The sequence below is a fragment of the Hyphopichia burtonii genome (genome assembly GCF_001661395.1).
Source record: "Hyphopichia burtonii NRRL Y-1933 unplaced genomic scaffold HYPBUscaffold_2, whole genome shotgun sequence".
In the NCBI taxonomy this organism is placed as follows: domain Eukaryota; kingdom Fungi; phylum Ascomycota; class Pichiomycetes; order Serinales; family Debaryomycetaceae; genus Hyphopichia; species Hyphopichia burtonii.
The window spans coordinates 1794986-1822983 of record NW_017963729.1 but is presented as its reverse complement, the minus strand read 5'-3'; the positions used below and the strand labels follow the sequence as shown (position 1 = coordinate 1822983).

The window sequence follows — 27998 nt, the reverse complement described above, 5'->3', positions numbered from 1 at the left end:
AACGTAGAAACATTTTTGTCACCAATTTTTTTGAATCGTGGTGCTTTTTCAAGTCGAAGAAGCAATTACTAAGATGATATATGACGATCTAAAGGGTTTTTTGGTGGATCTACCATCCAGGTTAGACTACACCCATGTTCGTCCGATCCAACAGAATTTGTTCAAAGCACTTTATTATTCTGTTACTAACAGGGGAGAGTATCTTGATAGATTATTCACTGTATCAGATATTGAAAAAGAACGTTTAGAAAATTTTGGATTCCCAATTACCATTGCACTCGAACGTAAACCCTTTTACAGACAAAAAGGTAAAGAAGCAGTGGGTCATCCAGTAGGTAAAGCATGCTCTCGTGCTTTTAAGAAAGGAGAATTGGTATATAGATGTGAAGAATGTGGTTACGAGGAAAGTTGTGTTATTTGTCAATATTGCTTCAACAAAGATGATCATATTGGCCATAACGTGACTTGTTACTCCTCGGCTGGTACTAGTGGTGGTATTTGTGATTGCGGTGATCCAGAAGCTTTTGTTAACGAATTACATTGTTTGACTCAAAAGTCGAACTATACTGGTGACGAATCTTTTGAAATCGAAGAAGATTTCAAAAACGGTATCAAGGAAACATTACAAATTTGTCTTGATTACATTTTGGATGTTATGAATTTTTCTATCCATACGTTACCTCTTATCCATCAAAATATTAATGGAAGAGGTGATCTTGCATTCTCAACAAAACACATATCCGATTATTCTTCATTACCTCACACTGCTTATGGCTTACTGGATTCTAATTCAGATGATCTTTGGTACTTGATTTTATGGAATGATGAAGTCCATGACTATAATGAAGCCAAATCAGGTATAAGAAAAGCCACTAATTGTGATCTTCAACAGGCTGAGAAAATTGCATTCGAAATAAATAATAATGGTAGATGCATACTTAAGGAAGCTAGAGATTATACGGATTTATTAGCTTCTCAAAAGCTGGCTGAATCAGATGGTTTGGTTTCTACCATTATGAGTGCTAGGGATTTCATGAGAGAAATGATTGTCCATCAATTAATAAATTGGCTCATTGATGTTACCGAATTTTCTTCTTCAATCTCTTTCCGTGAAAACTGCAAAGAAATACTAGCAGAGCTTTTATTACAACCAGGTTTCGAATTCTCCAAATTATTCCCAATGGAATTTTTGAGAGAAACTAAAATTGATATTAAAAGAGCTTGTTTTACTAATGGGTTTTTATATGATGGCCAAATATTGGACCTTGGAGCTACTTCAGTTAAACCTGGTCTTGATTTAACATCATTGCAAGGACCTACTAATAAGTTATTGACAAATGAAAATAAAGCAGGTCCAATTGTACACTCAAGGTTACAGTTTTTACTTTGTTTTGATATTAGGTTCACTGCTTTAATCAGAAAAAAATTACCAAAATTACTAATTTCTTTATTAGTATCTGATCCCGAAAAGAAAGCAAGGTTTGCCCATCAATTTATCGCTATTTATCCTAATCTTATGAATATATTTGCTTTATCTGACCGTGAAGAAGGTCTAAATTTATTAAATGAAATAACAGTTCAACTATTCACTTGCCAAAAAACAGTTCTGAATATTTTATCGAATAACTTAGTTGGTAATATTATAGGTCCAATTACTCAGCTTATAGAAGAACAATCGACCAAGCTTGATCCTTCAAGTGGATACCCTAATTTTATCGAACTTGTTCATGACCTTGGAAGTAAGCGAAGAAACATTTCCAAAAAAGTCGCAATCTCGAAAGGAATTCGTGATATCACCCATCTTGTTAATAAATCTATATCTGGTCATAATAAATTAGACGTCTTCTTGATTAGAGAAAATTTGACAATGCTTATTCTTTTTTTGAGGAACTTTCAAGGGTTTTGGCCAATTATTAAAAAGTATGGAGATCATGTTGAAGTGGAACTTTTAGATTTCACCGTACATCTCGAATATTCGTCCCCAATTCTATCCATTGTGCAAAGCATAACAGAATTTCCAACATCCAATATCGAACTCGTGCGTGATGCTATCAAATATTTGACAGACTTTTTAAGCTTACGAAAAATTCGAAAGAATGCCCCTGAGATAGCTGACTTCAAAGTTAGTAAAGAACCGGTATCTTTTATTAACCCGCTCAACTCGTTGTTGTCTTTTCTCATTCAGATTAATGGGTTCAAAAATGTCGAGGACATATTGGTGTCTCCATCGAATCCTTCTTTCTTGCCTATATCCGACATTTCATTAAGAAGCATTGTTTTAGCTTACCAAGTTAAAACTGGATTTTGGATTAGAAATGGTATATCTGTTTCGAAACAGGCTTCCCTCTATATGGGATCCTTGTTGCGTGACGTAGCTTTCTTTCGTGATCAGTTCTTAATGCAAGTTGCCTCGGTGGTACATGAACCAAATACATTCTTTTACAATGTATTAGATCGTTGGGAATTACTAGATTGGTTCAATAATAAAGTACCACACGACAAAACTGTTTACGATCATAGATTCGTTTCCATAATCGAATGCTTAGTAATTTTCTTTTATAATATGATCACCGATAGATATGATTTACGTGTGATAACTCCAGCAGAAAAAAACAGACATAAACTAAAGAATGCAATTTGTTATTCCTTATGTGACACACCTAAGGCTTATTCCAACATCAAGCCAATTTTTGCTATTGAGTCAGGTGAATCTTCTGATTATGATGAAATTTTACAAGAGTGCGCTGACTATCAAGAACCCACAGGTTATTTTGGTACTGGTTTGTACAGGCTCAAACCATCTATGTACAATAGAATTGACCCATTAAGCTTGTATCTAGATGCCAGCCAGCTGTATCAATCAGTTGCTGAATCTTTGATGAAGAACACTGCAAACGAGAAAAAAGTAGAAGAAAAGAGTGTTGTATTGGAGCCCGAAATAATCACTTCGGACTCTACCATCGTCAACGAGAAAGTTGGAGCTTTCATGAAAACTAAGCATTTTGCTAAACTCATCTATAAGTTGCTTCAAGTAGCTATAGATACTTCTGATGAAACCTATTTACCCCAATTATTGCATTTATTCCATGCTATACTTAAAGACGATGAGTTACTACATGGCGACAATTACTTGAATGAATTCTTTGTGACGATTCCAATCAGTGACTTATTGCTTACAATTGTAGAGTCTCCAATGTCAAGTCATGTTGTATTCAAGGCAGACCATTTAATGGATATGCTCATGAAGAAAGATGAGAGGATTGTTAGCTCTTTAATTGACTGCTTTGGTGAAGACCATGTTCAAAGCTACAAGAGGAGAAAGGCTGCTGCATCTGAGGCTGAAGCTGAGAAAAGGAAAGAAAAATCGGATAGGCGAAAAGCAAAAATCATGAAGAGATTTGCAAAACAACGTGAAAAATTTTTAGAAAATAATATGGATATCGATATCGGAAATGATGAAAGTAAGGATTCCGAAATTAGTGAAAATCATGATATGCGAGTATGTGTCTCGTGCGGTGATTCGGAGTCGTTAGATAATCCTTTTGGTATGTTCGTAAATATATCGAAAGCGTCAGTGTTTTTGAAAGTGCCCGAATCTTCTGAAGATGAGGCTCAACTTGCGTTTATTCAACTACACGATGACTTAAATAATGATCTTTCTAATTACCCATATCTTGATATGAGGAAAGACATAACTGATTTTGTTGCACATCTGTGTGGCCATGGGATGCATATTTCTTGTTACCTTCAATCTAACGTAAAGGCGAGACCTTGTCCCTTATGTCATGCTCTTCTGTTCCTGTTGATCCCTAGTCTTCTAGTACCACCTTCAGGAGGATCCTTTCCTCAAAATTCAATCACTGGACAGAGAATCCATGATAGATATAATAAGATAATCGAGTCTTGCGGGGAAAGTTCCGATCCCGAAGTTATGAATAGTGTCATTGATCCTCGAGTTAGCCCTCTGTCTCGTGAAGAGGCATCTAATCTTTTGCAAAGGCAATTTGTGAAGTCATTGTCAGATCCAAAAGCTCCTGTTACTCAAGATAAAGAAGAATTCATTAGTATGATAGACATGTCATCATTAATTGCAAATACTATTAGAGCAAATGAAATATCTAGTAGATTTGAGAGTAAAATTCACCTTGGGTCATTTGTTGATGATATAACACCAGCAACAAAAGCGTTGTTGAGAAGTTTAATTCAATCTAGAATGTTGCTTCAAGAATCATATGGTGGATCCAGTAGTAATTATTCTTCTCAAATCGCTTCATTTTGGCTGAACATTAATTGTCTTCCTGACGTGTTCAATGAAATGGTGCAATTATTTTTTCAGACAGATGAGTCTTTCTCAACTCTTGCATACATTTCCTATATCAAAATGGTTTCCATGATAATTTATTATTTGGATCGTGTTCTTGATCATAAGGTCGATTTGACTAAAGTGCCATTTAAATTCGACGAAGAAGATGAAGCTGCAGTAATACTTGCAGTAGAGACATTATGCTTCACCCACGAAGGAGACCTCGCAAGTATGAGAGAACCCTCAGAAGTATTCTTTGCCATTCAAAGATTGACCTTACCCTTGTTAAGACGTATGTGGATTTTTAAGTGCTTATTAACTTCCAAAGATAAAGGTGGTAATGTCTATGCACTAGAATCAGGATCTGAATCTTTTGATTTAGAATGTGAAGATAAGAATGAAACAGCCGATAGTTTATGTTCGGCAATTGGAATACCCAAATTAAGTACTTTATTAAGAGATATGTTTGAGCCTGAGAGAAGTTCCTTTGAGCATAGAATGTTCGATATGTTGTTTTCTGCTAAATTACCATTGAATAATATCCTTATAGATTACCCAGGTCTTGTTAAGTTGGTAGACCTACCATCTGATTACGGTGAATGTATTGTTAATTATGTTACTAGTCATCATTTTGCTGGTCCGTCAGTTTGCTTACATTGCAATCTGACTACTAGTGTCCGTGATTCTCATTCGAAGACTTGTGTGAACGAAACTCCTATTTTCTTCGAACCTAATTCGAATACTTATATAGTCAATATTGATATTGGAGTTACATGTTCCGAAAGGTTGCCTGGTCATTATTTAACCAAACATGGTGAGCAAAGGAAACAGAGATCAACTGAAAAGGCATTTCTTCATAGGGGAAGATATACTCAACTCAACAAAATGTGGCTTACCCAAGAAGTCCATGAATTGATAACTAGAAGAATTTTCGGTTTGACCAGAAGACCGACTACTTTGGCAAATGATATGGCTCGATTTACAAATCTTGAAGACATGCTCGAAATAAATCAAGATGAAGAAGACTCTGAATTTGTCCCGTCGGAGGATGAAATAGAAGATGGGTTTATGTTTTAAAATTCTGTAACAAAGTTTCTTTTATATAGCTACATGTTTATTCAATTAATCATCAATTTCAATGCATTTCTAAATATAAGTCTTACTAAAAAGTGCCATCAAAGAGTATCCCAGCCACCTGCATCCATTACACTATCCAACTTACGCACAATGTAATTAGATACATTATGCTGGAGCCATACTTTTCGTATGAATTCATCATATCTTGGTTTCATAAGATAAAGCGTTTTGCCTTTTTTCGACTCACCAGGTAATTCACCATGCTGGTCCAAATATGGAGCTTCATAAAAAGAACCGCCGTTTTTATGTAGTAATAAAATACTTCTATCTTTAGGCAACAAAAAAATACCCACATCATTGGAACATTCTTTTAGAAAATGAGTGGTGCACTGACCTTCTTTGCAGCCAATAGCCGATTTTTGCACATCCACAACTTGGCTGCAAAATAAACAAATGGCCGGATCTTCAATAGTCATATTAGGGTTATTATACTTATCCGAGTAATAGTACTTAGTAAAGAAGAAATCAAGGCGCTCAGGCAAATCAGTGAGCTTCACTATCCCAGGATATTCTAAGGATTTTCTCACATCTGTATCTTCTGAAAAGGTCCTTTGAGGCAAGGTGAATATATGCTCAACAAAATTAGTAAAAAGCTTAGCTTCGAAGGGAGTAGAATTATCAATATTAGACATCTTGCGCATAATTTCTGACAATGAATCGATATTCAACAAAGCACACAATTTATCTGATTCAAAATTCATGTGTGAGAATTTTCCAAAATCGATTGTATCCATTTGGGCGCAGGCAACATAAGCAAAAATGGCTGCTCGCCTCAAAAATGGTGTAACCGATTTAAGTAGCATTGAATAGATAGCATAACCAAACTTTGGATCATTAATTACCGCAGACTCATCGGAAGTAACATCACGTTGTATAAGTTTTCCGAATAGTTTTACAGCGAGCGACGCATCATCTCCAGTAATATGGCTTGAAAATGGGATATCAAGGATTGTGTAATCCTGGTTCACGTAAAAATCGTGCTTCTTGATTTCAGTTGAAATAATATACAATGATTGCATCATATGACCAACAAAGCAAGTCTTTAGAATATTATGAAACAGAAAACCAGATCTTGGAAGTGGGAACGTGTTCACTAAGAGCTCGAAAAAGTCACGCTCAAGGACCGAAGAAGAGAAGGAAGAGGGGGATAACGTTAATAGACCAGCCAACATTTTAACATGAGCATCTGCTTTCGGGTTTGCAGCCTGAATCCAGTTATTAATTTTCATCAATAAGCTCGTATTCCTGAACTCATTCAAAGTACGTAAGTTAACCAATGTATTGTTCGAAAGCTGCCCAAGAATGAGAGTTTCAGGTGCATCTATACCCCTTAGGCTAAGCTCAGCAGACTTGATGCTATTCACAAGCACATGGACAGAGTCAGCTTTGAAAATTTGAGGGAATGTCAAAAGGGAAAGAATCTGAAACATATTAGAAAGTAACATTCGAAAGTGTTGTTGGTTGACTGTTGCATTGGCAGTGGAGCTCGAGCCTATCATTTCAACAGCAGATGGTGATAAAATGTTCGCTTCTTGGATATCTAAATTGGAAGCTTCAGTGAACTTTTTTACCCAGTCGGGGTCATGAATATCAGATTTTTTGAAAGTTTCAAGGGGGTTGAATTTAATAGACAGATAAGGACTAACAAATTGCTTGAGAGATTTATTATTATTAAACCAAAGGATAGGGATAAACATATTATTGATAGCTTTACATAATGGACAAAGAAACTCCCTATGTTCGATATTTTCTGGGGAATTCCGAGTTATTTGACCCAGTGGGCTCCTATTGCTATTAACAAAATTAATATAGCATTGAAAGTGCATACCATGTCCACATGTCAGCGATACCAACTTATTATCAACATTATTGTGATGAAAAAAACCAGGTCCGACGACATTATTTTCCCTTATTTTATGCATATATGATAGCCATGAGGAGCTGTGATGTTCAGAAGACATACAATCTTCACTCTTGTCTAAATTTGATGGGTCAGAAAAGGATTTCAAAAACCAGTATTTGTCATCAAATGGAATGTCCCGAAACTCAGACGACTTCGATATATAAGTAATGATACCAAATGGGCCTGACTCCTCGGAGGCATTTTGACATAATATACAGTGGGCTTCTGGAAATTTCCAACCAACTTCTTCTTCAAAGTCTTCCATTTCAGTATCGCTGTAGTCAAGATCCTGTCCTGCATTGTTATTTTTCAAGAAAGAGCTTTGCTGTTTCTTAAATTTAGCCATCAATTTTGCTTGTCTTTCCTTGGCTATTCTCTTTTTACATTCAAATTCATTCTCTAAGTTTGAATCAGAAGTATTAAATTCTAGTTTAACTAAATCGAAACTTTCAATTTGGTCTTCTAAAATATCAGCAATATTGTGATACTTGCTTTCAAAAACTTTGAAAATCGAGCGAACTTTTGAATGGTGATTAGAAAATGCCTCATTTACCAAGACTTCGTAAAATAACTTAGCTATAGAAGTACCCTCAGAATTCCAAACAGTCACAAATTTCTCGTAAAATGTTCCATACTTTTTATAATCAACTAATTGCTCCAAGGAGCAGATATGAATCAAATGTAATATAGTCTCCAATAAACCATCCATTTTATCCACTCCCTCATTAAAAACAAATTTTAAGGTTTTGAGAAGAAAGAGGGAAAAGTACTCAGAAGTTGAAAAGTTACCAATATGTTTGTAGATTCCCAATTCCTCTGGCTTACTTTCCTTTGGTGTGATTACCACTTCTGGAGTAGGTATCCGACTCTTCTTGTTAATTCTTTCTTTAACAAATTTTATTGCATCATCTTTGGTATTAGCTGTGTAGTTGAAATAATAGGGGTTTACTTGGTCAAGATATTCTTCTTTCAAACGGTATACACCTGTATCTTTCAGTCCAGTAGGAGGTGAAAAAACTGACATGTCTTCTAAAATCAAATCAAATCTTTTCTCGCTAGTAATATGATCAGGAATATGCGAACTGAGTTTTGAATAGTTGATTGGACCAAAGCATAAACTATGTATGATTTCGTTTCTGATCCGAAGCTCATTCATTTCCTCGTTTGAATATCCTTTCAAATAGAGGTCTTCAGTTAATAAATGAATGAAAAAGTTGAGACATTCTTCCACCATATAAGGAAATGTATTTTGGTCATAAGCAAGAGATGATTCAGCAAGTTCTCCGGATGATGTATTTGTGGAAATCCATCCATCGTAAAGAAGCCATCTATTGAATAAAAAATAGCAAAACGTATCTGGGTTATAGCAATTGACAAATATCTGTAAAAGAAACAAGTCCCTGAGGTAACCACTTTCTCGAAGTCCTGTGTTTCGGTACAATTGTAATTGCGTTCTAACACTAAATCCATTTCTGACCCAAAAGCCCGATTTAATTTGTGACATAAGAACGATAGTTCGGATTGGGTATTCGAAAATTGTTGTTAGAGTATCACTTTTGAGATCTGATTTAGAAGGATTTGAACGTGCAGACTGATGTAACACCTTCTTCAAATCATCTATGGATTCAAAGTTAGAGAGTTCAATCAACCAAGATAAGAAAGAATGAATAGGGTGGAGAAAGCTTACTTTCCCCTTGTCAATCCTATAGTCTCGTATTGCAGTTTTATGTTTAGGTTCTGTGATAACCTTTGTTTCTCCACTCAAGTCTATATCAACACACTCATCCAGTAAGCAAGGGTACTCGTTTAATTCTAGTCTTAGCAAAAATTGAATCACGTAATTTATGGCGTTTGAAGATAATGTTATCCTTGGCGAGTTATCCTTGACACCATTGAGGCACTGAGCGATGTATTCTCCGAATTGATATATGACCAGTATCGCGTGGAAAAAAGCAGTATAATCGGGGCTTTCATATTCGACATGATTTTTACTCTCTCTGCGTAAGACAGGCCTACCTTGAAATAATGCCAATATATCACAAGCCATCGGAATAATATTACACGAAAGAATCTTATGTGAGTCACAGCTTCGACTTAGAATATAACCAATATCAAAAAAGATTTGACCCCATCTTCTATTTTTGAGGCTCATCATGTCGATTTCATGAGATACATCAACCGTACAAGGTGCTTCAATTCGTCCGGTTGATAAAAAGCCATAAATAGAGGCAAAAATTCTCGATATATCACCATGTTGAATAATAGAGGTTGAATTTGATGGGCAAGTAAATAATTGTGTCGATAGAGTTGACATAATATTTAGTTCTGGTTCTCTATCGAGGGTTAGAAACATGTCAGCTATTGTTGGATATATATCAACATATTGACAGCAAATAATTTTTTTATATTTTAGGTTTGTAATCAACGAAGTAGAATACATATCATGTATGACTATTCTAATAGATTTCCAAAATCGAATATCAAAGTAAACTAAATATTGAAATCTGGAGCCATGGTGACTTGTGAAAAGATCATAATCTTCGTCAGTGGTGTTGTAGTCACAATCCTCACATAAGGATTCAGGTAGATTCCAACGAGAGGGACTAAAATACCAATGTGAACCAGAAGGATTTTGTCCATTTATGGACCGAATTTTAGGAATATCAAAGTTAGAATCGAGTTTACCCAGTGAGTATTGTGATTTGGGGAATGAATTGTTGAAAGATCTAATACCTTTATTCCATTTACCACAAAATGCTTTACAAAATAAATTTTTTGCATTATTATTAATTTTAAACAATTCACTTTCAGTAAAGTCTTTTATGAATAGAAGGATTTCATCACACATTTCTTCTCGGAAGATATCTCTATGGCTTCGAATACATGAGGCCAAACCAGTTGAGCTTATTATTTGACGTCTTTCTTCCAAAAGTGACAAGTCACTTGAGCTTATAACTTTAGCTTTACCAAAAGACTGGACTTTTTCAGCAACCATTACGGCAAAAGGAGTAACTTTTTTACTTGCTAAATGAATTCTTTGAACAGCATCCCTAAAGTGTCTTATTTGATCATTATAAACCACTAGAAAGTACTTATCGCTGTTTGGGTCTTTGGCAGCATCATTTGAGTAACCATATTTAGTGGGATCTAGAGAACATGCGTCGGAAAAATCTTTAAGGGAAGTGACAGAATGATGATCGGGATAAAGCTGTAAGTCGGCATGACTCATGACATCAATTATATAATCAAGAAGGATTTCAATCGTTGATAAGAAAGATTTTTCAAATTCCAAAGGCATTGGTTTATTACGTAATTTCAAATCTTGATCATCGGCAGAAGCATAAGGACAAGTGAAATCATTGACCCAAGCTTCAGGGTCACCACAATCACAAACACCTCCATTTTCTCTTTGACAAATGGTGATATGAACTTTATGACCTTCATGGAATTCAGGTTGATAACAATGAGAGCAGAGTGCACAAGTATCGTCGTAACCACAAGTCAAACATCTATAAATTGGCTCACCTTTTCTGAATATCCTGCTACAAGGCAGGTTAGAATGAAATGCATGATGATCGTAACTATTATACTTTGGGTCTCTTATTTGGATGTTTTTCTTATAATATTTACTGAATAGCCAATCAAACTCTTTATCAATTTTCTCTGCTACTAATTCATTTTGCTGATTCGGGAAATGATTGGTAAAAGATTTGGGATATAGCCAATCCAAATAACACCCACCACTAGATATGGATAAGAATATAGATCTTCTTATATCTTTTCTTACTGATTGATCAAATTTAAAGTTTGACTTGGAGGGGAGATCAAGAAGATATCTTCGAAGAGAATCAGCGCTCGTCCATTCTGACATCATCAAAGTATACTCAAACCAAAAGCACAGTTATAAACTATTCAATAACAGTATTTGAGGTTGGTCTCGATTAGAATTGATCGTACTTATAAGTAAATAACTATATTTCGCCGCCACCGCCGCTGCCGCCACCAATCTCTATGTTTTCTTCTTTCGCTTTCACATCTTCGCGAACTCGCTCATCCATCATCAAGAGGTACGGGTCCATCATCATCCTCCGGCAGAATATTTCGAATGGAGTTACTTCCACTGCTGATAACCGCAGTTTCTTTATTGACCAAGGCTGGAGTCTAGATACAATTGTGGAGTGAACGATGAGTGAAAGTGAAGTCATATACTACTTGCCCAGTATCGAATCCAACAAGAAGAAGCTTCAGCATATCCACGATGTGATGTCGTTGGCCTTGGGGGTAGGTGCTGGGGTGCTAACCTTGGAATCATTATACGGTTTTTTATTCTATGTGGTTGGGTTAAGCATATCCAATGCTGCCTTTTTCGTAATATGCTGTCGGAGTGAACCATCTAGGTTTTTCGGTAGCCCTTTGCAAGATATTTTCATTTCGAGTTTGGTTGGAAATGTTGCGGGATACGTCATGATGTGGTGTATGGTTTATGCTCTAGTTAAATAGACTTGCCCAAACCGTAGTGGGATATGTATATTAGTTAAATAGTTTTAATGGAATGGCTTGAATCAAAGTGTCGGTGACTCGAAGCAATGGATTAACGTCGATGATTTGGCCCAAAATGGCTTAAATCGATGATTTCCTAAACCTTGTTGTAGTAATCTCTACTAATTTTTGAACCACTTACAAATAGCACGAATGAGGCGTTCAATGAGCCAATTGACCAACTCAACAGTCGCCAGAAGGTATACCTCTGATAATAAGAATGGTCATTTTTCAGTGACTACTACAGAATAACAGCGAGGCAAACGCACGGAAGAGAAAAACACATTTCGTATATTCGCATTGAAATTCCTTTTGAACAAACTGCTTAAATCAAAAGAAGCTTGCTTTTCCAACAACTTCATCGGTTAACAATATCAATTGATCGAATATATTATAAGGATTGAGGTGAAATCATGGAGAAAATCGATTTATTTACCAACTCAAGGTCTGTTCAAGGTGCATATGACAAGATTGTAAGAGGTGAACCATCAACGACATACGTTGTGTATTCAGTTGATAAAAACGGTGCTTTGGAAGTTACTGAAACCGGAGATGGTTCTTTAGAAGAGTTTGTGGAGAACTTCGATGATGGGAAGATTCAATTTGGTTTATGCAGGGTTACTGTTCCTGGTTCCGATGTTTCCAAAATATTATCATTAGGTTGGTGTCCTGATAATGCTCCTTCTAAATCTCGTTTATCATTTGCTTCTAATTTCGCTGAAGTATCGAAAGTATTGAGTGGATATCATATCCAGATTACTGCTAGGGATCAAGACGACTTGGACGTTGATGATTTCTTACAAAGAGTCGGTGCTGCCCTGGGTGCCAGATACTCTATTCAAACTGCTGGTGGGGCAACATTTAGTAAAAAACCTGCTCCTGTCAAACCAATACAATCTAAACAGCTGAGTGCTTCTGCTTCAAAGCCTTCATTCATTCCAAAATCTACCGGGAAACCAATTGTTCCAAAACCTTTTGGTCTTGGATCGAATTCAAAACCTTCCCAAGATGATGACGATGAATGGGGTGGTGAAAAGGAAATCGAGGAAAGAGACTTGACTCAAAAACCATTGGAAAATGTTCCTTCGGCTTACAAACCAACTAAAGTTGATATCAACGAATTAAGAAAACAAAAATCCGATACCGTTTCCTCGAAAGCAAAACCTTCTATCCCCAAAGATGAACCTGTTTCAAAGCCCGAACCAGAAGTAGACTCCGAACCAAAATCTATGGCTGATAGAATGAAGAATTATAAGTCCAATGACTCTCCTTCCTCAATTGGAGGGTCTGATGGTAGATTGACTTCATTACCAAAGCCCAAAGTAAACAATTCAGTTGCATCTCGTTTCACTGCTGCTGCTAACTCTGAGTCATCTGGTGCACCAGCTTTTGGTGCTAAACCAAACTTTGGCAATCAAAACTCTTCTAAAAAAGATGTTGTTGGTGGTGCTTCCAGAAATTTTGCCAATCTGGGTGGTAAGAGTCCTGCTCAACTTTGGGCTGAAAAGAGAGGCCAATATAAAACAGTTGAGTCGGAAGATGAACCAGTTAAGCCTACTACGTCTGGAAGTAACGAATTAGCTGAAAAATTCAACAAATTGAATGTTGATAAAGAAGAGGAAGAAGAAGAAGAAGAAGAAGAAGAAGAAGAAGAACCTGCTCCTGCCCCTACTCCTTCGTTACCTGCTCGTAACTTGCCTCCTCCTCCTGTAAGACAAGTTCCTGCTTCACCACCTGCACAAGAGCATGAAGAGGAAGAAGAGGAAGAGGAAGAAAAGACACCAGCTGCTCCTTCATTACCAACCCGTAACTTACCCCCTCCTCCAGTTAGACAAGTTCCTGCTGCTCCAGCAGAGCCAGAAGAAGAAGACGAAGAAGAAGACGAAGACGAACCGATCCCAGCACCAGCCGCTCCTTCGTTACCTTCTAGATCTACTGCTGCACCAGAAAAAACCGGTGAAACTGCAATTGCAGAATACGACTATGAAAAAGATGAAGATAATGAAATTGGATTTGCAGAAGGTGACTTGATCATTGATATCGAATTTGTTGACGAAGATTGGTGGTCCGGTAAGCATTCTGCTTCTGGAGAGGTCGGTTTATTCCCTGCTTCTTACGTTTCATTACAAAAAGGAGAATCGACTACTTCTAATACTAGTGCTGCTGCTCCTCCTGCACCATCTTCTGCACCAACTGAATCTTCTGGTCAATCTGGACCACAAGCAATTGCCGAATATGATTATGAAAAAGATGAAGACAACGAAATTGGATTTGCAGAAGGTGATATAATCATCGATATCGAGTTTGTTGATGAGGATTGGTGGTCTGGTAAACACTCCAAATCTGGGGAAATTGGTTTATTCCCAGCAAACTACGTCAAATTGAACAATTAAGCAGACAATTTTATCTCTGGCCGCTACATCATCTCGATGTAGAAAAATATATACTTTTCTTGCTTTTATTTTTATTTAGACAAAAAAAAAAACAAATTCTTCAATGTATGATTTATATTAATAGATTTTATAAGATAGAGAAGTAAGCGAAAAGATAAACTCACTAAGACTGGAGGTAATCTTTAACAGCCGTACCCCAGTAGTGTCTATTTTTATAGAAGGCCAAATTTTCAGGTAGATTATCTATGGCAAAGGCCAAATCTTTACCCAAACCTTCACTTTTTATTTGATACATAGGAGTCAAATATGTTCTAACCAGGAAAATGATTGCTCTTGAGTTTGGCAATCTGGAGAAAATTTGTCTTTCAGACCTAGTGAAAGAGGAGTGATCCCAATCAACTTCCTCCATTGACAAAGGAGGCTTAACTTCTTCTGGTCTACCGTGATTTTCTTTCAAAGAAAAGAGGTTCGGATGCATTTGAATTGACCAGTTAACTCTCATCCATAAGTCTTTTGGTTCTAATCTATTGAAGAATCGATGCATTCCCAATTTCAATCTGCTTTGATAATCGGGAACCGGTCCATGGATAGATGAAATTGGTTTATTGAACCCTTTCGAAGGGTCAAATCCCAGAGGGTGAGCAAAAATGCCCGCTTTTTCAATATACTCTTCATCGTGATCATCAGGGTTATTTTTCAAGAGAAATAAGAAATCTTCTTCGAGGTTTTCAGTAATGTGTTTCAACAACGTTCTTGGGGCAATGTCAGAAGCGTATCTTGGGAAGGTTTCGCCATTGATAGTGTTATATATTTTGGAATCATCTAAAGGGCTGATAGTGAAAATCTGCGGATAACGTGAACACATAAAGTCCATGATTGTATTATAACCCTCTCTAACAGCAAGGGCAACACGGGGATTGTCATCTTCGCAATAGAGGGTTTTATCACCATGGTTTTTGATTATCTCTTTACGCTCAACTACTCTGTCAAGATAAGTGTCTTCAATTAATAACCAATTCTGGAACTGGTCAGCTATGTTCTGAATTCCCATTTGAACCTTAAAGTTTTTCTTACCAACATAAGGTCGATACGCAATTGGAGTTGCTTCCTTCCAATTAAATTCTGCTGGAACTGGAGTAACTAGAGTCTTTCCACCCTTGTTTTCGAAAGGAATCTTACTATTTTTAAGTTTTGACTCAATGATTTTCAATCCAATAAAGATCCCCAAGCCAATCAAGGCTATTAGACCGAGTTGTTTAGTTAGTTCTTGCATTGTTGAAGAAGATAATTCAAGACAGACCCTTGTTAAAGAACATGGGATGAATCTTTTATAATGCCATATTCCGTCCTCAAGCGATTTTTGCAGTTGGCTTTGATAAGAAGACCGACTAAAACGGTAGTAGCGCCCGCGCAAAGAAGAGGAAATTACCCGCTAGCACCAAAACGATTGCAAATTTTGGAGCCAAACGGGAGAAAAACCCATACCGCTGACCGGCAACCCAAATTGGAAGTTACATGGCTACAGTTTAAATCGAAATGCCAAATATCAAATAAACCAAAAGAAGTAAAGCTAAACAATCATATCATTCATTAATAACGAACTAAAGCTAGTGAGTTCGATTCTCTCCACATTTGGAAAGTTACGCATTATACAGTGTAGTGGGTAGACTTTTTCGCCAGCCAATTGGATGTCGTCAATAAAGATGCCTCGAATTCTATCCACCATAAAGTTAATTTTCTTCAAGATATCATTAGCAATGGTGACCATGGTGTTGAAGAGATTAGCGTCGTTAAGTAGGTCGGTTGGGGTGGTATTTGAAGTGAAAGAAATAGTTGAATCAAAGTAAAAATAAGCATTTGATAAATTTTGATGATTTGAGTTATTTGCAACTTGAATTGAGTAGTCAATCAAGTCAGACAAAATATCTTGAATGAATTCAACTCCGTTGAAAAACATAAACACAACTTTCCCTTTGAATTTAATTTCGTCAATATCTGGATGGTGATTATTTGAATCATTTGAGACTAACTTACTATTCTTAGTAGTGTGTTGCTTTAAGAAATCCAATAACTCTTTGAAATTATCAAGGTACGTAAAATTTGAATGGAGAGGAATTTCATTATTAGTTTTCTCGTTGATTTCAATCAATTTAGACTCGATTTGTTCGATAGTACCGTTGGTAACAATAGCGACATCGTATTCCGATGTTGGGACGCAGGTGTATCTTTGAATCATTGTAATAATAAAAATATTAATAATGCAACTGAAGAATTATCGCAAGCGAAATGCTAAAACTAATCTAATTTTACGATCGAGATAAGGATCTTGCAGCCAAATAAGAATCAGTGAAGGGCAATTTGAATTTGAAGGAATAGAAAAATGATGCTTTAAGAGAAAACTATTGGTCTGTGATAAGAATTGGTTTGATATATATACTATTTATTTCTGGGGGTTAAAGGGCAAAAACTGAGCAGAATAGTGGGGATTCTGGTAAAATGCCTTACAAGACGGCCCGGGGGCCCATTTTTCAACTCCAACGCTACTCGTGTTTCTCAATGCATGCTTGATGGGTTGATGATGTCTTTGTTTTGTTTGATCTTCTTGACGTATGCAGAGTTAAAGCTGTCCAATGGTGGTATATAGTCTTTGTGGGGTAATGGGTTCCGAAAAAACTACCATTTTCCTCTTAGAGGGTAACTACAAATGAAGGGCCACGCGAATGTACAAGTAGTGTTTAATACGAATTAGTAGAAGTGAAATGAATTATACAAAAAGTTGAAAAGAACCCGGGTAGAATTGAAAGAGAAAGAAGAAAAGTACAAAAGGGGCAACGGACAAGTATCGCAATCAATTCACAAACAGTAAATGTACGTTTTGAATTCAAAATTGGATAGTGCTGTCGGTAGAGTTTGAATCATTGGAATGCGAATTTGATTCTTGTGCTTCTTCTGAAGGTCCAAGATGAGGTTCGTCTTCTTCTTCACTATTATAGGAAGGGGGTTTATTTGGAGGCAATAAACTATTGAGAGTAATTCGTTCATCATTGGAGTTAACTTCGCTATAGGCATTATAACTAAATTTATCATGAGCTAATAGACCACTGCTATCGTTATCATCATCGTATTCATCATTATTTGAGTCCAGTGGATGAATTTCCCAAAAATTAGGGGGGAAGTCATCTTCTCTTTCCAGTAGATCGTTATTTTCATCATCGATTTCCAGTCGTTCTAATAAAATATCGGAATTAAACTTATTATAGGCTGGAGGTGCTGGCCCATTACCTTCTAAAGGAGCAAACCCCCATTTTTTAACGTTCCCTTCGATGAAAACATAACCCATTTGACCTAGATTAACATGGATTGAACATAAGTTATTAGCACCAATGATTGGATATATTTGGCCATGATTTGGGATTTTAAAATTCTTGATATGACCTCCTAATTTCAGTTCACTAACCTTTTTACCATTTCTTGTGAAAAAAACCGTTCCACTTCTAACTCTGTAACCAACTCCAATAACATCACCTTCAATGAGCTTGGGGAAAGGGGGGTCAGTTTCAAACTTGAAAGGTTGGTTGAATCTTCTATACCCATTACTATCATAACTTATTGAATGATGATGTCTACCGGGTAATCTAAACCAAGGATACGGTTTAATTCCTAATCCAATAGATATTAAGGTATTAGTGTCATCTGGTAATGAATAGATTTTACTTTCAAAATAATAAACGTCGTTTTGCATGGGTATTGGTAAATTGGTAGTTACTGAACATTCAAATTTTTTGAAAAAATTGATTTCTGTTTTATTAAGAATCATGACATCGTTATTAGTTAGCATCGAATCTTTAATGAATTCCCATGCTTTAATTCCCTTTTCCTGAATACTTAAATTTTGTGAAAAAGTCAATTCATCTCTTAAGTATGGGTTATTTATTAAGTAATCTTTGCTTTGGAAAAATAGTTCTTGTTCTTCCAGATTTAATTCCATATATGCTTGATTTTCTTCTTCTCTTGCTAACTCATCCTCACTTAATCTAATTCGAGTTCTATAAATGAATATCAAACATAAACCAATAATAATCGTTAATATTGTGGTAACTCCAAATCCAATGAAAAAACTGGCTCGCTCACTTATCCCATTTGATGATCTTGGGGGATAAGGCTGATTCAAATTGGGATTCTTGGGCCCTTCTTCAGTTGGATCATCATCTATCAAAGAATATATTGGTAATGGGGTTGCTTGGGTCTTCAATACCGTTATCGAAAACCATAATGTATACGCTAGCAAATGCATCATCTCATGCACAAGTTTGAAAAACTGGAATATATGATGAACTCTTCTACTACTGTAAGCCTCCCTATGCAAATATATAAGAGGGAACTTAATGACAATCAAAAACGCAAACGATGAAAATACGAAAAGATCTCTTTTAGAAAAACAGTCTAGGGAAAGTAAATACAGCCTGCTTTTATGACGATATCTCTATTATTATCTGGCTTGTTATGAGTTGGTGTATCTGCTGTAGTCTAGAAAGCTGCTGTGTTTATGGAGTTGTTGTGTTTATGGAGTTGTTGTGTTTATGGAGTTGTTGTTTCAAAAAGCTTTGATTAATTTCAAGTCACAGTTTTTTCTTTTATCTTTTGGTTTCCCTTAATTAAAGTGGCTGATCTTTCCATCTCCCCATACTAAAAGTTTTCTCAAAAACACTCCGCTTATGTAATGGCTATCTTTTTGCCCTTCCCCTTTTGTGTCATTTGGTCTCTACTTTCTGATTATGTAATGCTTAGGTAATGATTATGTAATGATTATGTAATGATTATATAAGAGTTGGGTGGTATGGTTGGCGCACTACGTTACTTTAAGCCTGCTGCAAAAGCCCATTTACCGGGACTTGGGGTGATTGAATGGTATATTAATGGGTTGGCTATAGGTTTGCTTATACGTATGGTGCTGTGTTAATGGTACTCAGAGTGAGCAGGTGCCTGGCCGTGGGCTGAACCTGCTGAAAGTAGATAAGCGGTGACATATCACATTCCTGGAGTTGTCAAGACGTCTGGCTGATTTGATATTTCAACATTTTCACTGGCCCATACGCTTTCAAAATAATTTTTCAACATTCAGTGGGCTAGATGGCACACGGTGGGCCCATGTTTCTCTCCCAGCAATAATGAGGGTAATTTCGGTGTGCATCAATCCATTCTTCACAATACGGTCATAATGCTTTCTTGATGGTTTATTGAAATACCTTTTTCTTGAAGCCGTCAGGTTGCAAGTACTCAATTACAAGCTATACGCATTGGATACCCTCAAGTTGGAATACTTTCCCTTTTGAGTTGCAACAGCCAGCATTCTTGATCGCAAAACGATTTTCGCAATTTTGCGACCTCCAATCTCTTTTTTTCAACCAATTTAGCCAGCCCTTTCATTTCACGTTGTGCATTTCAATTATGCTTAATTTCATTTTTTGATTTATCGATGGTTTGATCCGTTTAGTTTCATTATCTTGTTCATCTTTCCGTGCTTTGTGTTTCGTATTTCCGTCCCTTCAAGTACTATCATTAGCGTGTGATTGAGCTTCCTTTATGCATAAGACAAAGTAGTTATATTGTTTTAATCTCGAATCTTCACCAAAGAGTACTTTGTCTAGCCAACTTCTCCTTCAGCGAGCTTACAATGACAGATTGCCCTTAGGTATGTAGTTCGATACTCCTCTATCACGGATCGGTTGGGTATTCAATATCCTGCTTGATTCGTCAAAGAAGCAGCACACTTGGTTAATTTTAGAAGTCTTATATCGCCTCCATTGGAGTATCTTTTGATTATAAAACATGAATCACATCCAATAAATTTTGGTAATTTTTCAATCAAATAACGAAAAAGATTAATAATTTGCATTTAAATGAACATTTTTGCATATATACTAATAGCATCATTTTATCTCCAGCTAACTCAATGTACTGCTACTTGTAACCCACTCAAGGAATCAAACTGTCCGGCGGATCCCGCGCTTGGTAAGTCTATAAGTGATAAGTTCCACTCAAAGTCGGACTATTTTAAAGAAATTAGCTCAGGTGGGGTTTCATATACTGATGACGGTTTAAAATTAAGCTTGAAAAACAAAGGAGATAATCCAACTTTGAAATCAGATTTTTATATAATGTTTGGTAGAATCGAAGTCGTTATGAAAGCTGCAGTAGGAAATGGAATAATTTCTTCTTTTTATCTTCAGAGTGATGATTTAGATGAAATAGATATTGAATTATTTGGTGGTAATGGATACCAATTTGCATCAAACTATTTTTCCAAAGGTGACACTAGCACTTTTAACAGAGGTGAATATCATTCGACTGGTTCGAATCCTTTGGAAAACTTTCACACTTATACTTTAGATTGGACTAAAAATGGTTTGGTTTGGGCCATTGATGGTAAAGTGGTTAGAGCTTTATTGCCTAATGCAAAACAAGGTTATCCCCAACTGCCTATGTATATTATGATGGGATTATGGGCTGGTGGTGATAAATCTAACCCTGAGGGTACTATAAAATGGGCCGGTGGCCTAACTGATTACGATGATGCTCCATTCAATATGTACATAAGATCAATCATTGTATGTGATTACTCCACTGGTGATGAGTATTCATATGATGATAAACTGGGTAAAATGGAAAGTATAAAAGCTAAAAACGGTGAGATTTATGGTCGTCATTCCCAAGCCAAAAAAGATTATTTCAAATTAGAAAAAAAAGTAGGAACCACTTTCACTGTTTCAGATACTGGTGATAGTGAAGATTCCACTCCTACAACTAAGAACGCCGCTACCACTACAAAATATCAACCCACAACAATTACTCAAACTGTCACAACAAGAGTTACTGATAATGCTGGTAATTACGTGACGGTTACAACTGAAATCGCGGGCACAACTGATAATACTGGTTCTTCTCCAACTTCAAAATCTTATAATAATGGGTTGTGGACAGAAGATGGTGATTCTTATATTACCTCGCTGATTGACTCCAACGAACAAGCATCCTTTTCTTATAGTTATAGTTATACAAATGGAATGATTGGACATAAAACAAGCTTCACCTCTCATCATGGTAGTGGTGCCTCTGGAGACTATAGTCTGTCTGACAATGGCTCTAATAAAAATGGTGTTCCCTTTATGGGTTTAATAATTCTTTTGGCTAACTTTGTTTTCTAAATCTCTTTTGCTTTATTTTAATCTTCAATGTATATTAGTTTCAACTTTTTTAAATTGTAGTTTCGAGGGATTTAGATTATTAGAAATGTATTGGAGCCCACCAAAAAGTCTAAGCATCCATTGCCAATATTCGTAAGTATTCATTGAAGGGGCTTGAAGAAGCTGCAAAAAAAATAAACGACCTCGGAGAGGCTCGAACTCTCGATCTTGAGATTAACAGTCTCACGCCTTAGCCAACTTGGCCACGAAGTCGCTTGTTGAAAAATATTTTTTGTGGTTTTTAATACCAGTGCACTTTTGCAAGGCTAAAAATTCGAAGGTAAAAAAAAGCGTTTCAGGACTTTCGACTATCGCAGAAGCAGGAGTCAGAAAGACTTCCTGCGTTACGCAGAAAGGCTGCGAAAAAATTGGTATCTTATTATATTTCGGCACTCAATCTATAAATTAAACTAAGTAGTTCCTCTGGGAACTCAACTCAACCAGCACCAACTATTTCTATCACATCACTTAATTCAACATGGGTTTTCTTGTCTAAACATAGTCTTTCCCACTCTAGGTATATATTAGTAAATAACTATTAAATATATATTCTTATAAGTCAAAAAAAAGCTATACAAATACAAATACAAATACAAATAAAAAATGCCTGCTACTCATATTGCCAGAACTTCTTTCCGTTCTTAGATTACCTGCATTGGCCGTCTGGGCCTCTGCTTTAGATTCTTAGGATGGCCTCATCTTGCTGCTGGTTTATCCAACAAGAGCCATCACGTTCCAAAAATTAACAAATCTTATATCTAATATCTACATAATACGACTTAAGATTACTTCAGTAAATAAACATTTAATATATTTAATACATTCAATAGTAAAAAAAAAAAATCGAGCTTTTTCTTACCCTATTGTATTACCTGAGTCGTGAGAAAACATATCAATCAACTATTTCTTTGTTTTGGGTGGTTGGGCACATTTTTAGCGAGGTAAAACAAAAGTATTTTCTCTATTCCGAGAGAATTATTTCAAGAATGCACTTAGCACTAACCCATTATAATATTGTGACTCCATGACTAAATTTTCTTCAAAAGTTTTATTATCTTGAGTTAAGTCATTGAATATTTGAAACTGAATTTTTTTGTGAATAAAGTTCAAAAAAAGAAAGACTCTAATTACAATAAAATAATACCGACTAATTTTACCCAACAATCTATATATGATTGAAACCGAAACGATAAGAACAGACAGATAAATACTAAACACTAGGGCCATCTTGTTATCAGTTATTTTTGGAGTGCTATAAAAAATTGTGTAAATTTACTGGGTAATTCACCAGGATTTCTCAAATTTAGTTGCAAATTCGGTAAAATTAATTACTTGAGAATATGTATCAATTCTATCAGCAATATTTTTAAATGTCAAGAGACAGCTTCTGGAGATGATCTACCGAAGTTACAAGGTAATGTGAAACTACGCGGCACCGGCCTTAGGTACAGAAGAAGTAAACTTAAAGATCAGTGGCCACTCAAAATTACCAACTTAAACAATTTTGTAACAGATTTTGTATTTCGTAACTTATATTAATAAATTTTGATCTAATATATATACATGAGAGCCAGCTTTAACGCGAAAACGACACCCAAGGGGATGGAAATATAATAGAGGTAAAAAAAAAAAGAAGAACTTAGAAAAGAAGCTAATGTGAAAAGAAAAAAATGAAGTAAATGAGAATTGTTGAACGTTAAATGTTTGTTGCTAAACTTAAAATACAGGTTGCCTTCATTAGAGCAAATAGAGTAATGACTCTGGGGATTTACTCAGAATTAGCTTGCATGTTATGCAGAGTGAGTGGATAGTAAAACTGGTTGGAGGAATTATTCTAAAGAACCAACTTCCTTAACAACTTCATCGAAACCTTCTCTATATTCATCGGTCTTATCAGCATTCTTCTTTGATTTTCCACCACCTGGAACAACAAAAACGCAAGATGTTGGTCTCTTAGTAGCACCTGCGGAACCCAAATCTTCTTTAGATGGAATGAAAACATATGGAACTGATGAATCTTCACATAAGACTGGAAGATGGGAAACAACATCAGGTGGTGAAATATCACCAGCAATGATAACCAAACCCTTTTCACCTTTTCTTAAAGCTTTGACAACTTCTTTAACACCTCTTTTGACATGTTTAGCTTTAGAGGCCTTTTTAACGGTTTTTAAAACTTTCTTGTTTAATTTTTTAGGAGCTAAAGGATGAGCAAATGGTAAAACAGCAGACATTCTTTTTTCATAGTTATCTTCGCCGACCTCTTCAGTCTTGCTAACTTTTTCTTTCTTAGCCATTTTTAATCTATATTTCAAATAGAGATGGAATGGAAATATTCTTGATGATCGAACTAATGTATAGAGAAAAAAAATTTCAATTCTGTAAGGAAGCGATGCCTGGCTCAGAGAAAAAAAAAAAAAAATCTCAGGAAAAGACAATAATTTGCCAATTAACACGCCCTCAATCTGATGGTATCAAAGATGGAGGGTAGAGCCAAAACAAGGACTAAATGTTTCCAATTGTAAGGTTTAAGCAGAAATATCGTTCAAATGTCATATCACAACTCATGGTCAAGCTACAGGCCCTCTAATTATCCGAGGAAAAGAGTTTATCATGAGAACCTGTCTTACGGAGTTCCCAATAAGCACTTTCTTTCTATAGAGAATGTCAATCCTGTTACTTACGAAAATCAGGTTGAAGATTCAAAAGTATTGAATAGTATCAAGAGGTTCAATGCAAAGAACAAACCGGAGGTCAGTAAAAGAAATAGCAATATATCTATGATTGTTGCTGAGATCGAGGCAAACTATTTCGAGGAAAATTTCCAAAAGTATCTTGATGAACTCAGGGAATCCTTTCAGATTAGCGACTTGATAATATCAAGAGAATCATATAATATTGCTGATAAGCTTATAACTGTTTACGGAGACATAGAGTCAGTCTCAAAAGCAGCTTTATACATAACCTTTGTACTAAACAGTAAGTTGAATAATGTTATCAATAGTGACTTGTATACGTTGAAATCAGGTAATTATTCTGCATATTTTCTAACTCAACTGGATAAACTAAGTCTTGCACTCCAGTCAAGTGGAATATATAATTTTGATGTTGCGCATGGCTTTAGCGGATTAGAGTCATTTCACGTAATACTGGTGAAGTCAGATTTCAATTCAATATTCAATTTTCTCGTACATCTTCAGGAAAATACCAAAGAGAGTGATCATGACTACATAAATGATTTAAAGGATGTACATACAGTAAGTCTAGATCAGAATGCTTCAGGCTTATATAAACAACCGGAAGACAGAAAGCAAAATTTCCAGACACAGGCAAAAAAGGCTTTGAGATATGTTTATCCTGAATCATTTTCTACATCCTAAGAGCATTTTACAATGTATAATACATATTTTATGACATAATACGAACTAAAAATTATTTTTATTTTTAAGAAGTACAGTAAGTTGAGTAGATACTTTCTCTAGTTAATAGGACTTTAAATGAAGAATTTAAACTTTAGTGACTGGTGCCTTCTTTGTTTTACGAGAGATAGAAGCAACTCTATCACCCAAAGACAAAGCCAAACCTTGACCCTTAGATCTAATTCTAACATGACCGATGATAGGGCCATTCGTTTGTTTTTCAATACATAAATTGGCCAATGCATCTTCTCCAAATGATGAGCGAGAATATAAGTTTGCAGATAAAAATTGACATTCTTCACCAATAATGGCCCCAGGCGTTAAACAGTTCATGTTTGTACCTTTCATGAGCTCGTCAAGGTATTCTTTCAAAGAATCCATTTGTGATTTAATAGTTATCTTGTTTTCCCATTCGAATTCATTCCACATCTTACGGAACGAGCTTTCGGTACAAGTGGCTGGTTTAATATAATCCATGATGTCAACATGAACATCGTTTAGTATAACAATAGTTGATTCATCTGAATGCTGACCATCATAAACGATATTACCAAAGATAACACCAGTATCCGCTGAAGTAACTTTGATAGTAGTTTGAATTTTATAGAATCCATGTGGACCAATGTTGGCTGTGGCAGGTTTATCAACAACTTTCAAATCACCCAATGTAGCAAATTCAACGGATAAGTTACGCAAAGTATTGGTTGTTTGATTTACCAATAAAACGTCCAACACAACATCGTATTGATGAACCTTAACAAAGGCTTCAGCATATATAGGGTCTGAAAAACCAGTCAATTGTAAGATTCTCTTTAATTTGGATGATAAATCTTCTTTCTTCAAGTCACTTCCGGCAGCTAAAGTAACATCATCGACAGCTGCTTTGCCCAGACCAGAACCGTCTTTATCAAATTGCCTGAAAACTATGGAATCGTCAACTTGTTCAGCATTGTCATGGAAATCTTTAGCTTCTGCTCTTGCTTTATTGCTTTCTTCAGTTTCAATTTGTGCTTTGAATGCATCTTTAGTATCATCTAAGAAACCACTTTCAATCAATTCAACATCTTCATCATTAGTTAAAAATTTGATACAACTGAAAATCCTATCAGCAGAATCCTCATCAATTTTCTTGCTAACAAACGACGATTCACCAACGCGTAAAATGGAAACCATAATTAACAATGCTTCTGCTTTCAAAGCATTGAGAATCTTTTCTTGGGTTTTAATACGATGTAATCTTAAAACAAGCTTAACTAAGGTAGAAGCCAAAACAGAACCTAAGTAAAAATCACCGGCTAATACAAGCTTACGGATTGTGAAAGAATCATCGTCATCATTTTCAGTAGAAACCTCTGCGGTAAAAGCATTTTCAGTAGCGTAAGTTCCATCTGGTAAAACCACAGGACCCTTCTTAACATTCTTAGAGTCATGTAAATCATCGCTTTCACCAGAAGCATCCTTTTTATTTTCCAAAGCCCTTTTTTCACTAGTTAAAATTGGGACCTCACCAATGCTAGATCTAATAAATTTCCATGCATCTTGAACTAATTTTTCCTCTAAGGAATATTCACCAATAATCCATAAGGAGCCACGGAATACTTTACCACTTTTGATAGATGGAAGAGTTTGAATTAAACGGGACAAAATTGGTTGTCTTAAATCTGGGAATTTTTCAACAACTTCCTTAACGAAAGTGATAACATCGTAAGCGGCAGATGTATTCAAGTCAGTAATAGATTCTAATAATAAGTCAATTACGTTAGCTGCAACCTCGACGAATTTGATAGCTAATTGATGAATAGCATTAATCAATAATTGTCTATATTCAGAATTTTTATCTTCATTAATTGTAGAAGTTCTTTGTAATTCTTTTTTCAATAATTTGACAACATCCTCAACATTTCTACTAGTAATAAACTGTAAAGTAACATCCAAGGCTTTTTTACGAACGTCTAAATCTTGAGTAGTTAAAACCCTCAAGATTTCCAAGGATAAATCTTGTAATATACCCGGGTGTTGCTTATGAAGGTCATCAATTCTCTCCAATGTAATAATTTTCACATTATTATCAGCTTCCTTGGTGGCTAATTCGACAAACTTGTTACCAGCCAACAAGATTGATTGAGAACTTGAGGATAAAACAGTCAAAGTAATAGCTGCTTCATAAATAACAACATTTGATGAACTTTCAATGATTTCAGTGATCAATTGAGCATATTGTTGTTTCAAATTAGGATGAGTAACAGAATCTTTCCTGATAAACTCGATAAACGCCAATTGTAACAAAGGATCCAAGGTTTCAATAAGAGCCACATTATCTTGAATATATTGTAAAGCTGCAACTCTGTTCAAGTCACTTAAGCAAACAAAAGCATTTCTTTTACAAACAGAATCAGTCTCATCATATAAGAATCTGTAAATCAATTCATCTGCATCTGGAACCAAATGATCAGAAACTTTGTAGATAGAATAAAGGGCAAAGACGGCATTTTTTCTAACGTAAGCATGACGATGGTCGAGACATTGACGAACATTTGGAACTAAAGTTTCCAACAAATCTGGTTCTTTTAATTTACATAAAAATCTCAAAGTATTACCTCTAATATACTCATTTGGATGCTGCAAATCATGTTGAATAGCATTACAAACAAGAATCATTTCTTGTCTCATTTTTCCATGGTCATCTAATTTAGGACAAACTTCCCAGTAAAAATACAACAATTTTTTCAATTCTTTATTTTTAGATGGCATAACAAATCTGATGATGTGCATCAATAAGTCAGGTAAAGGATCACCATTGAGAATGGTGATTAAAATTCTTTTCATAGCATCAATTTTGACTTCATCTTTCCCTTTCTCTAATAATGATCTGAACTCACTTATGGAGGTCTTACTGGCCGTGTTCGGCTCGTAGATCAAGGTATATCCAATGTCAGACATTTATTAATGATCACTCTAATACGTTGCCGAAATTTCCAACAATTGATAATCTTGTTTGAGATAAGTCTGGGTTTGGAACTGAATTGTTTTTATCAAGGCTATTGAGAAAGCACTCGACGT

General features: G+C 35.7%; 11 protein-coding genes and 1 non-coding gene across 12 annotated transcripts; 5 read left to right on the top strand and 7 right to left on the bottom strand.

Moving 5' to 3' along the window:
• Window positions 1-73: 73 nt before the first annotated feature.
• UBR1 (E3 ubiquitin-protein ligase) lies at window positions 74-5380 on the top strand (the record flags this gene model as incomplete). The annotated part of the gene is made up of 3 exons (XM_020222178.1): window positions 74-4978; window positions 5000-5237; window positions 5298-5380. The coding sequence occupies 3 exons, from the start codon at window positions 74-76 to the stop codon at window positions 5378-5380; spliced, it is 5226 nt and encodes a 1741-aa protein (XP_020078231.1).
• A 49-nt stretch (window positions 5381-5429) lies between these two features.
• Window positions 5430-11372, bottom strand: HYPBUDRAFT_194766 (putative ubiquitin-protein ligase). The gene has a single exon (XM_020222969.1). It carries the CDS (start codon window positions 11215-11217, stop codon window positions 5479-5481), a length of 5739 nt encoding a protein of 1912 aa, XP_020078230.1. The 5' UTR covers window positions 11218-11372; the 3' UTR covers window positions 5430-5478.
• Window positions 11373-11528: 156 nt separating this feature from the next.
• Window positions 11529-11843, top strand: HYPBUDRAFT_105679 (uncharacterized protein; the record flags this gene model as incomplete). The annotated part of the gene is made up of 1 exon (XM_020218429.1): window positions 11529-11843. The coding sequence occupies one exon, from the start codon at window positions 11529-11531 to the stop codon at window positions 11841-11843; it is 315 nt and encodes a 104-aa protein (XP_020078229.1).
• A 355-nt stretch (window positions 11844-12198) lies between these two features.
• On the top strand, window positions 12199-14385 carry ABP1 (Abp1p). The gene has a single exon (XM_020220958.1). It carries the CDS (start codon window positions 12296-12298, stop codon window positions 14273-14275), a length of 1980 nt encoding a protein of 659 aa, XP_020078228.1. The 5' UTR covers window positions 12199-12295; the 3' UTR covers window positions 14276-14385.
• Window positions 14386-14395: 10 nt separating this feature from the next.
• On the bottom strand, window positions 14396-15781 carry HYPBUDRAFT_194719 (uncharacterized protein). Its single transcript, XM_020222968.1, has one exon. The coding sequence runs from the start codon at window positions 15546-15548 to the stop codon at window positions 14439-14441; it is 1110 nt and encodes a 369-aa protein (XP_020078227.1). The 5' UTR covers window positions 15549-15781; the 3' UTR covers window positions 14396-14438.
• Window positions 15782-15845: 64 nt separating this feature from the next.
• Window positions 15846-16511, bottom strand: HYPBUDRAFT_104733 (uncharacterized protein; the record flags this gene model as incomplete). The annotated part of the gene is made up of 2 exons (XM_020218372.1): window positions 15846-16270; window positions 16310-16511. The coding sequence occupies 2 exons, from the start codon at window positions 16509-16511 to the stop codon at window positions 15846-15848; spliced, it is 627 nt and encodes a 208-aa protein (XP_020078226.1).
• A 298-nt stretch (window positions 16512-16809) lies between these two features.
• HYPBUDRAFT_152321 (uncharacterized protein) lies at window positions 16810-19009 on the bottom strand. Its single transcript, XM_020220957.1, has one exon. It carries the CDS (start codon window positions 18567-18569, stop codon window positions 17157-17159), a length of 1413 nt encoding a protein of 470 aa, XP_020078225.1. The 5' UTR covers window positions 18570-19009; the 3' UTR covers window positions 16810-17156.
• A 1166-nt stretch (window positions 19010-20175) lies between these two features.
• CRH11 (transglycosylase) lies at window positions 20176-21480 on the top strand (the record flags this gene model as incomplete). Its single annotated transcript, XM_020222174.1, has 1 exon — window positions 20176-21480. One exon carries the CDS (start codon window positions 20176-20178, stop codon window positions 21478-21480), a length of 1305 nt encoding a protein of 434 aa, XP_020078224.1.
• Window positions 21481-21658: 178 nt separating this feature from the next.
• Window positions 21659-21732, bottom strand: HYPBUDRAFT_t51. The gene has a single exon. It is a non-coding gene; the product is annotated as a tRNA-Asn (tRNA).
• A 1616-nt stretch (window positions 21733-23348) lies between these two features.
• NHP2 (snoRNA-binding protein) lies at window positions 23349-23816 on the bottom strand (the record flags this gene model as incomplete). The annotated part of the gene is made up of 1 exon (XM_020218440.1): window positions 23349-23816. The coding sequence occupies one exon, from the start codon at window positions 23814-23816 to the stop codon at window positions 23349-23351; it is 468 nt and encodes a 155-aa protein (XP_020078223.1).
• Window positions 23817-24068: 252 nt separating this feature from the next.
• Window positions 24069-24899, top strand: HYPBUDRAFT_5201 (uncharacterized protein; the record flags this gene model as incomplete). Its single annotated transcript, XM_020223488.1, has 1 exon — window positions 24069-24899. One exon carries the CDS (start codon window positions 24069-24071, stop codon window positions 24897-24899), a length of 831 nt encoding a protein of 276 aa, XP_020078222.1.
• A 126-nt stretch (window positions 24900-25025) lies between these two features.
• SEC26 (coatomer subunit beta) lies at window positions 25026-27878 on the bottom strand (the record flags this gene model as incomplete). Its single annotated transcript, XM_020218332.1, has 1 exon — window positions 25026-27878. One exon carries the CDS (start codon window positions 27876-27878, stop codon window positions 25026-25028), a length of 2853 nt encoding a protein of 950 aa, XP_020078221.1.
• Between the last annotated feature and the right edge of the window lie 120 nt (window positions 27879-27998).